The sequence below is a fragment of the Berghia stephanieae genome, chromosome 13, assembly GCF_034508935.2.
Source record: "Berghia stephanieae isolate SIO BIC M18660-M18661 chromosome 13, UCSD_Bste_1.3, whole genome shotgun sequence".
Classification (NCBI taxonomy): domain Eukaryota; kingdom Metazoa; phylum Mollusca; class Gastropoda; order Nudibranchia; family Aeolidiidae; genus Berghia; species Berghia stephanieae.
Genome location: NC_088372.1, coordinates 28,661,615 through 28,676,877, shown reverse-complemented (window position 1 = coordinate 28,676,877; position 15,263 = coordinate 28,661,615). Strand labels below are relative to the sequence as shown.

Here is a 15,263-nt window from a genome sequence, read left to right as displayed (position 1 = left end):
AAAAAAAATTCTTAAACTCCGACTTTTTCTGTTTGTTTTTACAAATGGTAATAAGGATGCTTCAAATATTTTTGTTATGATGCTCTGGTAAAATTAGGGTTTCTCTGAAACGAAAGGTGTGATAACATGCGATATTTTCATTTCTTTGTATCTATTAAATGAGCTATGTGGAATAATGACGCTTACTCTACTGCATCAAATTGCCATGCCCCCCCCCCCCCCCCTTCTTCTATTAAATTTCAGATCACGGAATATGCCGGTGAAAAAGATACTCTCTCAGTTGTCGCTGTTATTTTACTAGCAGCAGCAGTATATTTGATTAAAAGAAAACCATTTTATACATCACATCTCGTCTCGCCTATAAATTAGAAAATGCCCCTCTTCCCCCCCTCCCCCCTCTATGGATTGGTCAAACTGCGCCCATGTCTCGTCCTGACACAGGCACAGGTCTCCTCTACGAGGAATACACTCAGATGTTTACAAATCCTTATATTTATACGAGAAACAAAAAAAAAAAATAATAATACAGTGCATAAAGAGAGATAATTTACAGACGAAAAATCGCATCTCCCAAAACGCTATACATTTGACTGTTTTCCTCCCAGCCAGGGACTAGACACAACCAAGTTATCTCACTCCAAGACAAAGACCGAAAGCAACTTGAAAAAAACAGATAAAAGGGAGATAGAAGATGCAGCAATGATCTCCTGACCACATTGGGAGGTGAAAAGACCCCATCCAGAAGCACTGTGGACTGTAAAAAGTACTAAAGAAAAATGAAAATAACAGCTTTGAAAAAAATGACTGAAGAAGGTTATGAGCCCGAAACGTTCCATGTATGGTATTTTGTTCTTTTTCCAGGCTGTTATTTTCATTTTTGTTCATTTCTTACCATAATAGGGGTAAACTCCAGTTCCATGGCCCTTATGGCTATGGCTCTGAAGGGCTACATGACATTAACGATGATGATGATTAAAAAAAACACACACACAACAACGCCTGTATGCATATTTAACACATTTTAATTCCAACATTTCATTTCCATCATAACAATATCATAAACATTTTTTTTGTAATTTTAAAACTTTTTTTAATAAGTTTTTTTTTAATTTCTTTTAATCTTTTGTTTTGTTTTGTTTTGGTTTTTTTGGATTTCCAATTATTTTTTTAATTTTTTTATATTTTTCTGGCATTAATAATTATGACAAATGACTCATACTCATAGGGAAAACATTCCACATTTTAGTCAAGACTGGACTGTCAGTTTTTGAAACGAGAAGAAGAAGAAAAGAATCAGAGACTGGACACCAACCAACCACAAAAAAAGAGGATTATAGAATGTGACCCAGATGTGAATGTCACAGCCATAGAAAGTATAGGAGACAACACATATGGACCTCACACAATGAGAGACAGAGAGAAAGAGAGAGAGAGAGAGAGAGAGAGAGAGAGAGAGAGAGAGAGAGAGAGAGAGAGAGAGAGAGAGAGAGAGAGAGAAATTAACCCTCCCACTGGAGGGCCACCCTACCAGAAACACCCTCCAACCGCCCGCTGTAGCAGAAAATAAAAAAAATGTTGATTCCAAAACTTCTTCATGTGACAAATTGTCTCCAAACTGTTTTAGGTCAGTATGAACCTGTTGCTTAAAATTCAATTTTAAGAGGGACATATGAAATTTGATTTAGAAGAAAAAGCTTCATTAAAAAGAACGAGTTTGGTTTCACCATTCTCAAATAACTAAAAATCATTATTTCAACCATTTTGAATTTAAACTAAATTTACTCGATCCATTTCATTCCTGATAGCTTATTTTCGCAACACTGGTCTGCAAAAACAGCAGAAACTGAAATGTCAGACAACATTGATGGGGAATTGGTTCTAATCCAACATAATACAGTACTCGCTAGATTCTAGCACAATCTCTGCAGAAGCTAAAAGAGTGTTCTAGAATCCAACGCTCATGGAAGATAACGACTTATTATATCATAGATAAAATAAAGTCACACGGCGCCAAAATACTGTATTGCAGAGCGTCCTAGAATCCATCAAGGTCTGTATCAGGTTGACACAATTTGTCACAAATAGCATCAGGGAACAAGTAAGCATGACGTTAAGCTAAAAATGGGTTTCAGCTTGATATGTATTGATATCATTATTACTCTTTCAATGGAAATTTTCAATCTTAGCAATCATTATCATAATACATTAAAATAATCCAATCAATCATAACAATAGTATTATGAAATCATCAACGTCTATCAAAACAATACGAGCAATTATCACATAATTTAAAATTCACTCCTTTCACTTTCACTCTCAATTACTCAGCTTTTTTTACCGGGATACTAAATGCATCAACAAAAATTAAGCAACAGAGAAATTTCAAATAGTAACTTGAATAGCAATCTATCACAGTCACAGACAGCAATCAGAAGCGAGTATCTCTAGGTTCAAGTATAACAAAATAGTGTATAAACCTAGGATACAAATTTCCATTTTTAAAAAAAAAAAAAAAGCAAAACAAAAAGCACCCTTTGATAACTTTGCCTTACAATTCATGAGTTACATGACATGATAGTTCAATTTAAAAAACAGATGTTTTGGTGAGTAAAATCAAATCTCAATGAAAAATGGGTGTTAAAAATATGATGTGTGGTTTTGATTTTTGTGAATAATATAGTTTTTAAGTATCAGATAAAAATCGTATTTTCCTTGTGATTGCCTGACCGCCACGTGATTCTTGATTTGTAACCCAATTTGGAATTGGGGTACGAGGTAGAGTTTATTAGACAAGACCAATCGACTTCACACCTCCATCCCCTATTTGCCGCATCTCTAACCAAAGCATTATGAAAACACAACTTTACAAAGGATTGCCAGGGGTGAGCAGATGATTACGAGAATAGTAAGGAGCCAAGTCAAGGTGAATAATGACAACCATTTTGCGAAGTTGTCAAACGCAAATCGGAAATCAGATCTAGATTTCCAAGTCAAGGGCAATAACCAGGTTTACAATTAATGGATCTACAGTTCTACGCCATGACAAACATCATATTATAACAATTAATGATCTAGATTTAGAAGAAAAGGGAAATAACTGAATAACAAGTTATTATAGATTCTAAGCCATATCAGAATAACATGTTATGATCTAAATTGACAAGTCAAAGAAAATAACTTGATGATGATGATTTATAATTGAAGAAGGACATGGTAACACATCAAGGATCTAAATTTCTACTCAATCTTAGTTTATAACTTGGGCTTGATAATGAGTTTCCCTTTACTGCCAGCGTCACTGGAGATGTCTTTGTGTGCCTGGGATGCCTGCTCCAGTGAATATTCTTTGGCAATGTGGGGGGTCACCCAACTACCTTGGCCGTCATTGATGGCCTTCAACATCTCCATGTATTCATCCTGTCAGATTTATTGGGGGAAAAAATGAAAAATGAATTGTGAGCATTTTTCAAAATGCTGTCAAAAAAAAAAAAAAAGATAAAAAATGGGAGCATTTATAAAGCGCAATATCGATATAGAGTTTAAAATGCTTTACAAGGGTTCCCTAGCCAACAGCAACACCTAACATGACGCCTATTGGGCGATATTACAATTTATTCCCTCCAACAGAAACAATGCTGTTAACAGCCAAGTACTTATTTTACACTTGAGTACATTGAGAGAATGTGAGTAAGGAGCCATTTTCCAAGGACCCATGTATGCACTGTTCGGAGAAGAACTCGAACCCTGGACCTTTTGGTCTGAAGGTCACATAACCATTATTATTTTGACTCATGGTCTCAATCTGGTGTGCCACGCAATTTGATGTGCCAGGTAAACCATGCGAATTTATTCTCCATTGGACCATTGCTAGGGTCAGTTTATCGCTACAGGAACCAGGATAATCTTTTTTCATATCCCTCTTTATCTTTAGAGTAAGCAAGCTTCCCCCTCTCATGGGTAGAAGACATAGGATCAATTATTATGTCCTCCTCCATTGTGCAACCAAGGACCAAAATGTTTGATAAAACAATTAATAGGTGTGATGTAAATACTGATTGAAATTACAACAAAGAAATTGTTTATAATATAGGCCAATGAAATACAACTAAACAATATCACAACAAAATATAGTAATCCAAAAAAAAAAAAAAATGTTGAAAATGTTTTTAACGCAAAACACGTCTGTCATGTTAAGATTCAACATGAACTGACGAGAAACATGATTCTATTCAATTGTTCCCAATTCGGAATTGGTATACGAGATAGAGTCTTCAGATTCATGATTCTTATGACTCACAATGACTTTAATAATTAGGCATCAATAAAGGACAATTACTACGAATAAAAGCAACTTACGTGAGAACTGACTTGTATCACCATGCCCATAATGTCAGCCTCTACTCCCATTGTCAGGGATGGGTTGAATTCTGGGATAGTTCCTTTGTTGCCAATAACCTGAATGAAGAAAAAGTAAAAAATAAATAAAAAATCATTAAATGACTAAAAAGCTCTTTGATTACACCAATAAATGATACAATAATATTTGACCCATCGCTGAAAACATCCTAAACAGAATTCATGTAGGGGTGATTTAAATGCTAATAATTGAATTTATAGTTGAATATATGAAACTTGGGAGATGAATAAGTGTTTTATCAAATAAAAAACAGTAAATTTTAAGAGTGAATGTTATTGATAAACTTCAAGGGAAAAAAAAAGTCTTTATTCTCATCATTAAGACTTTCGGTTCGGTTTTCTCCATCCAGTTCATTCCTATACAATGACAAATAACAAAAGCCTTTTTTAAAAAAAAGTAACTTCAACACATCGCCTAAACATTTTGAATCTATTTCCGTTCTCTTTTCTTTATTTCAAGCCTGCCACAGGAAGCTATAAAAAATCTGTATAATTTGAATTTATTACATAATCTGTATAGACCCAAAAAGCACATTTTTCACCCTAATTTAAATAAAGCATCACTTTAAAATAATTCAGAACTAATGTAGCGCAGTTCTATTTGAACATGCATTCATTTCTAAGGAAAATAAACACATAAAATTCACAAACTTTAATCTAAAATTAATCTTTTAAAATCCGAAATTGGATCCAGAAATCTGAATTAGGCTGTACATATAAGGATAAACTCTGAAAAAGTGACAGTTCTGTTTTCAGTCTGGCACATAGCAAAAAAAAATTGTCGCTTGCCGATTCATGTTGTTATAATTTAGGTCCTTTATGGGTCATCACACTTCTATAAGCGGTATCAAGTCCCTTGTCTAAATCTGAAAAAAGGGCAGTTCTATTTTCAGCCTGGCACATAGCAAAAAAAATTGTTGTTTGCCGATTTGTGTTAGTATTTAGGTCCTTTAGTGTCCTCACACTTCTATAACTGGTATTAAGTCCCTTGTCAAAGCTAAAAACTTACCACAATCCTTCCTTTTGAGGCTACAATGCCGAGATCTGCCACCAAATTTTTATTTGCCAACATCTCCAGGATCACGTTAACACCTTTGCCACCTGTTGCTTCCTGTGCAAGAAAATTTAGGAAATTAACTTTTCAATCTTAAAATTTCTGGAGTGTGAAACAATGTTCTATTTTCAATTGCCATTTAAAATACACGGTCACCAAATGCAAAATGTTTTTTTTGTTGTTTTTTTAAAAAGTGAGATTGTACACATCTAGTGCAATATCCCAAGTAATATGAAATGTATTAATGAATTGAAAGCACTTTACAAAAGGTTCGAAGGCAACAGCAACTCTTAAAATGTAGGGTGAGACGTTACACCCCTACAATATATTACATTTTTTCTTTACTTTGACAGAGACAATTTTGTTACAGAACAAAAAATCATTTTAAAACCGAGTCTCATGAAAAAATGTGGGTATAAAGGCTTTTCCAATGTGTCAGCTTTGTGCAATTCATGGTGGGATTCAAACCCGAGACCTAAAGGTTACAAGTCAGGTGTCATACAACCGAAATACAAAGCTGATTCTTATTTTTCTTTAATTCTCAGCTCATGGCTGGGAATAAAATTCCTCCTTAAAAAAACAAAACAAACAAACCAAAGAGCAAGACTCAAACCCTAAACCTTTCGGTTCGACAGCGAGTGTCATACCACATAGTCACATATACATTAAAAAAAAAAATGTACCTTGACTTTATCCATATAGCCTTCCTCTCTGTGATTGAAAACAAAATCTGCTCCTTGGCTCTTGACTAGCGCCATGCCTTCTGCTGAACCAGCTGTTCCGATAACGGTCAAATCATGGGCCTTAGCTGTCTGGATTGCAGCTACACCAACCTGAAGTAGAAGTAGAAAAAAGTATTTTGGGGATATCTATGTAACAACTTGTGATAGAGATAGAATAGCAGTAAATGGGCATGACTAAAATAGGATAAATACAGCCAACTCTGCACAATCAAACACCTTCAAAATGAGAGATAGGATGTGTCAATCACGCAGAGGGTGAGATTAAGCAGAGTGATTCTATAGGAAATTAAATGAAAAAAAAAAAAAAAAAAAACTAAGTGATCATCAAGAATATGGTGATGGTTCAATGTTAGATTAAGCTGTACAGTCTTCATGACCCCTAATTGTATGTCTTGAATAACTTTACTCAAAAGGTCTTCCATGGATTTTTCAACCATTAAAATATTGGTGTAGATCTCGAAATTTTCAGTCTTTACTTATTATACAGTATTACAACTTTTGTGATAACATGGCATGTTTCAATCTCACACCCCTTCCCCCTCCTACCCTTAGCTGAGAACAAAAAGTGAGAACTGTAATACTTCACATGAAATCCAGGAAAGGTACAAGAAGTGTTACCCTTTTAACTATAATATTTTTTATTGACTGAAGAAGGGTTTTGAGCCAAAAATGTTCTGAATTTAGTATTTCACTCTTTTTCTAAGTTGTTAAATAAATTATTGTTCCCTACTATTTACAGTCTTCTCAGCTTCTAGCAGTCTAGTGTTCACGTTAATTCTTACTTACCCCACCACTTGCTCCGTGAATCAAGACTGTCTCACCCTTCTTGGCATGAGCTCTGAAAAAAAGATAACCAAATTATAATCAGCGATTATATACAGTTTTATTTAGTCTTGTTTCAACACAGCAAGTACTAAATCTAAATCTGTAAATTAAACATGGTATGTAGAATGTGCACACATTCATATCAGTATAATTTCAATATAAAAAATCACATGAAAAAATAAAATCTTAGAGCAGATGCGGTGCAAAAAAGTTCAGCTTTAAGATAGAAAAGGAGATAACTTAACCTAAAAACCCAATTATTTTTATTTGATGCAGTGTCCTCAAATGCTCACTCTTGGACCTCTTCCAATTAACCCGACAGGCTCATTGTTGTGATGGAAATCTATAAAAAGTTCGCAATATTTCGTCCATTACAACAATGTTAAATTAGGCCTTAAGTGGGTTCGGATGGCAGACCGGCATATTTATACACATTTATATATATATATAATATATATATATAATATATATATATATATATATATATATATATATATATATATATATATATATATATAAATATATATATATATATACACGTCGGATTAAAATATCTTATCGACTTTTGACACTTTGTCATGTGAAGTTTAACCTCTCTCGCTCTCTCTCTCTCTCTCTCTCTCTCTCTCTCTCTCTCTCTCTCGTGAGTATAAAAAAAGAAGAAAAACACGAGTCCCTATCTCAAAAAAATATATTTATTTCAGGGTTTAAAGAAAAACACTTGAAATTAACCTATGTCATTCAATCATTTGTATTGCGCAAACAGGCGGCCGTTTATCTTGCCCACGAAAACAAAACAAAACAAAATCAAAAGCATCTAAAGCAAGGCTCTAAACCAGCACTTCCCAATGCTAAAACCTCTTTGCTACCCTAGACATTGTTGAAAATGCAGTCGATGCAGTGAAAGAGTAAATTTTAGATCCTATTTTCTTACCTGATGAATAAACCTTTGTGGGCTACAGTATAAGGCAGCCCGATTGCTGCCCCTTGACTGAAAGACAACCTGTCGTGAAGAGGGGACACATAGTCAGCTGGGGATGTGCACAATTCAGCATAAGCACCAGTTCCTGTCTTGATGGCATACACACGATCTCCTTTCTGTAACCATTAACAAAACGAAAACAAATGAACATGTAAACTGGGGGTTTTTTCTTTCATTTAACTGCATTTAAATGACATCCCAAAAACAGATTTTACCTTTCAAACTTTTTTTCATCAAAATGTTGGGTGCTTTTTCATAAAATTAAATTACTCTAAAAAGTGGGCCATATCATTATGGCGTAATGAGAAAGCATGCTATGAAGTTCTAGATGTCAATACAAATAAATTAAACATGACTTATTCCCGGTGAGCTCCCTTTAATTATAACAAGAATTTAAATTCAACTCCAAATCTGTGACCTCTTATGTAAAGAACCAAGAAATCTTTAATAACTGAAAAAAAAAATGGCAATGGATTCCTCACCTTAACTTTGGATACCCCAGCTCCAACTTCTTCCACAACCCCAGCCACATCAGTGCCTGGCACATAGGGGGGTTTGACCATGTCACCAAACATCCCAGAGCGGATCATTACCTCCACTGGATTCACACCAATGGCTTCTATCCTTATGAGAACCTATGGAAAAATTAAATATAAAATTATCGTTGGATCAAAACATAAAATGCAACCCAAAACCCCAATATAGTATCTTGTACAAAGTTTGACTACCCTTCGTGTTGCATGGCCTTGAGCAAGTCACCTAGCCCAAGCTCACATTATCGGCGCTGCACTGCGGCCGATGCCTGGGTTATTCCAGTCTTCCCTTGGACTAGATCCTAAAAAATAATTTCCCCTTTGCCATGAATGAAGGGAATTTATTTATTTATTTATTTATTTATTTATTTATTTATTCTGTAAATCAGGTCATTAGTATCACTTTCAGAAAAAATCATGGGATTCATTGTTGTTGTAATGAAGAATATTGAGAAAAGTTCAATTGTTTTTGTTTTTTCCCATTATAACAATGAGGCGACAACTATTTGGTAATTCAGACTTTTGTCTGAAAGGTCTCAAAAAAAAATTAAAAAATTGGTTTAATTGTTAATACATTTGAAAGAATAGAAAAGATAAAAAACACATACACAAACATATATATACACAAAAGATCAAATTAACTCGAGCCTTTATATAGTGCAATTACCACTAAAATGCTCACAGTGCTTTACAAAGGATCCCTAGCCAACAGTAACACTAAACATGCATGAAACATACACCTGTTAGGAGATATTACAATTTGTTTCGGACATAGACAACGCCGTTAACAACCAGGAACTCATTTTACATCTGAGTTTGGTGAGACCGTGAGTAAAGGGCCTTTTCCAAGGACCCAACTATGCCTTATTACTCAACCCCTGTTATCTCACCTCATTATCACCTGGTGCTGGAACAGGTGCTGTGACAAGCTTCAACTTGCTTTCATCTCCAAACTCATCAACTCGCACTGCCTTCATTTCAGCCATATCGTTTGAGTATTTGTTACTGGATTCTGTAGTATGTTCAGAACAACCTTCACGAATACTGGCCCTGAAATGGAAATGATATGATCAATAATCAAATAAGACATGTTAAAACATGATACTTGTTGCATACTAGCTTCATTAAAGTTGATACAGAAAGCAAATATTAAATCTATTTCACGTTTAATTAAGTAAAGTAGATTCCATTTCATTAGAATATGAATGGGTTAAAAGATATTAACTGTTGGCAAATCTTTGTAAAAAATATGGCAAGTCATTCATTATAGTTATCAAGATTGATTATTTCTTCAATTCATTTTCATTCGCTAACAAGTCTTTTGAAGTCATAGTACTTATGTAACCCAGAGCTGTTCTCTAAATTTTATGAATATGAAGTATAAAGTGGACAGAAATAAATTATTGCTAAATTCTTGATCAGATAATAGACTCTTGAAGGCATTTAATGCTTAATCTAAATCATAACTGGCTAACTGGCTCGTTGCTGTGGACATGGGACCTCATAATGTGGATTAAATTAAACTGAGTCAACCTTATGAACCATTTTCATTTGGCTCCGATATCAATTACTGGTGGTTGTTAACACTTGGACGAACAATAACGAATCAATGCCCAAACGATGGATAAACAAAAAGGGGAGAAGAGGAATGGTTGGGAAATTTCATAATTTTATATACAGTTCACTCTGATTATACGCTACACATTCCTGAAAAACAGAATTTTTGATATATAATTTCTCTGCTTAATCGTACACCTTCTCTGCTTAATCGCCACACCTTGATTCCATCTCCATTGGAGAAAAATATGTAAAAAATACACAAAAAAGTAATGACTCAATCTATTCATTATAATGGACAATAATGTACCCATCAGCAGTGAACTGATATCTCAGGAGTTACTGGACCCCGTTCAGCCACAGAAAAGACAACGCCTGGATAATGCAGATGCAGAGTCATCAGAGTGTGACACACCACCGCCGACAAACACTGAAAATCTTGACATGCTGGACAAACTACGCCGCTTTATCCAAGAAGAATGCTTGACAGGTGATCTACTAACATTGGCTAGATTGGAGACAGGGGTTTATAAACATCTTGCACAGAATAGAAAGCAATCAACGCTTCACGATTACTATTCTTAGAAACAATAATGTCACATTTTGTTGTCGATAAAACATGAAAAAAACCCCAAAAAACAACCAAACCAAAAAAAGAAAGATACAAAACAAAACAAAATTCTAATGAGGCCATATTTTGAACATGACCGTCCCAAGCCTGTAGAAAACTCAGGAAAGTGCAACATAAATGGCACACGAAAGCTGATGCTTAGATGCTTTTTTTTTTTTTAGCTTCTCCATTTAATTGCACACTCCGCTTAATCGACACATTAACCCGAACTCCCGAGGGTGTGCGATTAAGCGGGGTCGACTGTACTGTGATGCTATAATTGCAGTTTTAATTTTTTTAAATGGAAAGATAAAAAAAAATCTGACCTTGTATTTTGAACATCAGGATAGGCATAAAAATAACTCGAATTTGAAAAGAGTATTTCAGAATGTCATTCCTCTTTGTCTTACCACAATAGAATTCTGAAGTGGGCACTTCAGCACTGTAACTGTATGAATATTATGATATGATTTGAGTAGACACATTCAAATTCAACAAGGAAAGATTGTCTGAGCAAAAGCCGGTTTGCGATTCGCAGCAAAATGCATAAATTAGGTTTTCCTTGGCCTTGGGGAAATAGAATCGGAGCTCTGAATAAGCCACTACTTACATTTATTACTTTACGTCGCATTCTTTACTTCTTTTACGCCTTATTATAATTAAAAATCAATTATCCTAAAATATAAGAGGAGTGTAGGAGTAAGAGTTTAATTATTCACAATGAACTTACCCGTCACAGCTATTTGTAGCAAAAGTTAACTGCAGAAAATACAGTTGAAAAACTAATGCAGTTTTCAAGACAACGGTACGGGCTTTTGTTCCTTTCAAAAGACTCATAGTGACAAGCAGGGACCTGGACCAGGGTCTTTTATACTCATCCCCGGGCACCGACGCCGCACGTCAGCAAAAACCATCACTCCCCCATTTCGCTCTTCTTGATTTTCCCAGAATAACAACCATGAGAGACTTGCTGAGTCACCTTCTATTCCCGAGGAATTGCAAAGGGAAATTCCCGCAGTGGGTCTTTGCGTGGCCTTCGTGAACTCTAGTATAACGAAGGCCACGCTTTGACCCTGGAAAATTTTTCTGATCAGATGGCCAGTTTTGCCTTTTTAATGCCAAATCTTTTTGAATTATTGATAATTTTGATTTTACCACAATAAAGATGTTTTCGATTTATTTTGGTCGACAAACTCTCAAATCACACGTAAAAACCATTTCCTTTTAATAATCAAAATGAAATAAATCTTGATACTCAGTACAGGGCAAGGGTCATAATACTTTTTCTTACCATTATTTTTGTTATTGTCACAACAATTGGCTTAATCGATTTTATTGGAAACAGCACAAGAAAACCGAATTTTTATTTTATTTTAAAAACCTTATTTCTTTCAAGTGTGTTTGATTTTGTATTTACCAACAATTTCTACCTATGGTGGTATTTCAATGTGTTCTTATTTACAGTTTCAGATTTACCTAAGCCATGGCAAACCCGATATGAGAGCACTGGCCGGCAACTATGACGAGACTACGCCGTCAGTTCAAGCATTCCCATTCACAATACACTTTGTTCAACACGCCACAGACATAACAACAAAGTTTCCCGCTATTATGTACACTAGTTTGTAACAAATCGACAAGTGCTTATTTAAATATCGGCAAATTCTGTCAAATCATTTTTTTTTTCAAAAAGAGAAAGAACAAGATAAAACATTGAACGACGGCACAGTGTTTGAACACTGAGAAGAAAAAAAATAAATAAATGAATGAATCAATAATAATAATTAATAAACTCTGTGGTGATAACCACTCCGAGTGTAAATAGTCTCAAGTCCTTCAAATGACGCATACAATTTATCAAGAAATAATTTTTCCATGAAACCATTAGAATCATTGACCGAAGAGAATTCTTAAAACCTTGATAGATAGGTATTGCAAAACCTTTACTGAGTAAACTTTACCTACGGTCACAACAGTTTAGCAACAAAGAAAACTCCTTCAACGAACTCTTCGCCAATGACTTGGCTTGACGTCAACAAGAATTATCTCCATCCAGCTATTGATAGGGGTGTAGACCAGAGATTGTGTAGACGGAAAGTGTGAAACGTTTTAATAATAATGATGATGATGATGATAATAATAATAATAATAATAATAATAATAATAATAATAATAATAATAATAATAATAATAATAATAATAATGATGATGATGATGATGATGATGATGATAATAATAATAATAATAATAATAATAATAATAATAATAATAATAATAATAATAATAATAATAATAATAATGTTAATAACAATAACTACTACTACTACTACTACTACTACTACTACTACTACTACTACTACTACTACTACTACTACTACTACTACTACTACTATTACTACTACTACAAACTACTACTACTACTACTACTACTACTACTACTACTACTACTACTACTAATAGTAATAATAATAATAATAATAATAATAATAATAATAATGATGATGATGACGATGCTGATAATAAGATAATAATAATAATAATAATAATAATAATAATAATAATAATAATAATAATGATAATAATAATAATGATAATAATAATAATAATGATGATGATGATGATGATGATGATGATGATGATGATGATGATGATGATGATGATGATGATGATATTAATAATAATAATAATAATAATAATAATAATAATAATAATAATAATAATGACGATGAGGATGATGATGATAATGATGATGATGATGATGATGATGATGATGATGATGATAATAATAATAGTAATAATAATAATAATAATGACGATGAGGATGATGATGATGATAATGATGATGATGATGATGATGATGATGATAATAATAATAATGATGATGATGATAATAATAATAATAATAATAATAATAATAATAATAATAATAATAATAATAATAATAATAATAATAATAATAATAATAATAATAATAATAATAATAATAATAATACATGGCATTTTTATCGGGCATTTTCATCACTGTGTGATGCGCAATGCATGTTACAAATATACACAATTTACACACACACATATATATATATATATATATATATATATATATATATATATGTATGTATGTATGTATGTATGTATGTATGTATGTATGTATGTATGTATAACGTATACCACAATGATATGAATAACATCAGTGTAATAATAATATCGTATCGATATCATGAAAATGTCACGGTAAAAAGACATTGCTTTAACAATGATTAATTTAAAACAGTCAATAGATTTTGCTTCTCTTATCCTTCTAGGCAGGTCATTCCATGCAAGGGGCTCAGTGTGGGAAAAGGAACGGTCGCCATAAAATCTATAATTATTTCTAAGAGTAAGCTTCGTTTTGTCAGTCGAGGATCGTAAATTCATATTTGGTACATATATTTCTAACATGCTTTTAATGTAGCCAGGTGCTTCATCATTTAGGCATTTAAAACAAAACAGAGCAATCTTAACTCACTCAATCCTGGAGATTTTTGCTACTTTTCAAAATTGGAAAAAAATGTATAAAAAATGAGCATGTACATAGATAGTTTTATTCAACTATCCTTAACATACAAAGTGAAAAACATTAACTTTGATACTACGCCTATAATTTGTCTCAGAAAAATGTAATAAATAGACATGGGGTAAAAGTAACCCTGGTAAACTATGGATATAGTCGGTGTTAGGCTCGAATGAGTTAAAAATGATTCTTTCCTTGACAGGCAGCCAGTGCAGCTCATACAGAATATGCAGGGAGTGTACTATTCTCTTTTGTCTTGTCACTAATTTATTAGCTGCACTATTCTGTATGACCTACAGGCACGAGCTTTTATCGTGGCTTAGGTATGTGAGATAAAAGATCATTGCAATAGTCTAGACTTGATAAAACAAGAGTTGTGACAAATTTCATTGTTGTATCTTTATTTAGGACATCTCTAATGGTGGATATTTTCTTAAGATTATTAATTTGTAAGAGTTTTACAAAGGTTGTCTACTTGCAATTTCATAGAAAAATCATGTTCCAGGAAAACCCCGAGATTTCTAACGCCTGTCGAGGGCTGAAAATTGGAGATCGGAAAAGTTCCACGGGCGATTTCTATCTATATCAAAGTGACAAATTAGGAAACAGACATTTTTCATTACTTTCGTTTTGTGTTTTGCTGGGGGGTGGGAGTTTGTTAGTTTGTTTTTGTTTTGTTTTGTTTTTTGTTGTTTTTTTTCTGTTTTTTTTTTTTTGTTTTAATTTGTGCTTCTTTACAAAGGAGCATATTATTTCCTGCTAACCAATGTTTTGTTTATTCATCGTAACAACGCCACGACCACATTATCTCATTTGTCTGCAGTGTTTCATTCATCTTGTTTTGTTGATAAAGGGGAAACCCGAAACGTTCATTTGATCTGTTCTTGTAATAAAATTGAAGCTTACATTCAATTTCATATTATTTATTTCTTCGAGCTTCGAGCAGCAACATTTACATTACATACATAGCAGCACGTCTGATAGCGTAATGCA

At 33.5% G+C, this 15,263-nt stretch overlaps 1 protein-coding gene across 1 annotated transcript; it reads right to left on the bottom strand.

The window, feature by feature from the left end:
* Positions 1 to 1,004: 1,004 nt before the first annotated feature.
* Positions 1,005 to 12,385, bottom strand: LOC144958752 (quinone oxidoreductase-like). The gene is made up of 9 exons (XM_078890937.1): positions 11,451 to 12,385; positions 9,444 to 9,603; positions 8,503 to 8,655; positions 7,973 to 8,136; positions 7,000 to 7,051; positions 6,154 to 6,303; positions 5,426 to 5,527; positions 4,357 to 4,455; positions 1,005 to 3,417 (listed from the first exon to the last, which is right to left on the bottom strand). The coding sequence occupies exons 1-9, from the start codon at positions 11,555 to 11,557 to the stop codon at positions 3,253 to 3,255; spliced, it is 1,152 nt and encodes a 383-aa protein (XP_078747063.1). The 5' UTR covers positions 11,558 to 12,385; the 3' UTR covers positions 1,005 to 3,252.
* Between the last annotated feature and the right edge of the window lie 2,878 nt (positions 12,386 to 15,263).

Excerpts from the sequence above, each read along its gene's own strand:
- LOC144958752 (XM_078890937.1), bottom strand. The coding sequence starts at position 11,557 with ATGAGTCTTTTGAAAGGAACAAAAGCCCGTACCGTTGTCTTGAAAACT. Across the intron at positions 9,604-11,450 it reads GCTACAAATAGCTGTGACGG|GGCCAGTATTCGTGAAGGTT; the intron begins GTAAGTTCATTG and ends TTTCCATTTCAG. Across the intron at positions 8,656-9,443 it reads CAGCACCAGGTGATAATGAG|GTTCTCATAAGGATAGAAGC; the intron begins GTGAGATAACAG and ends ATTTTTCCATAG.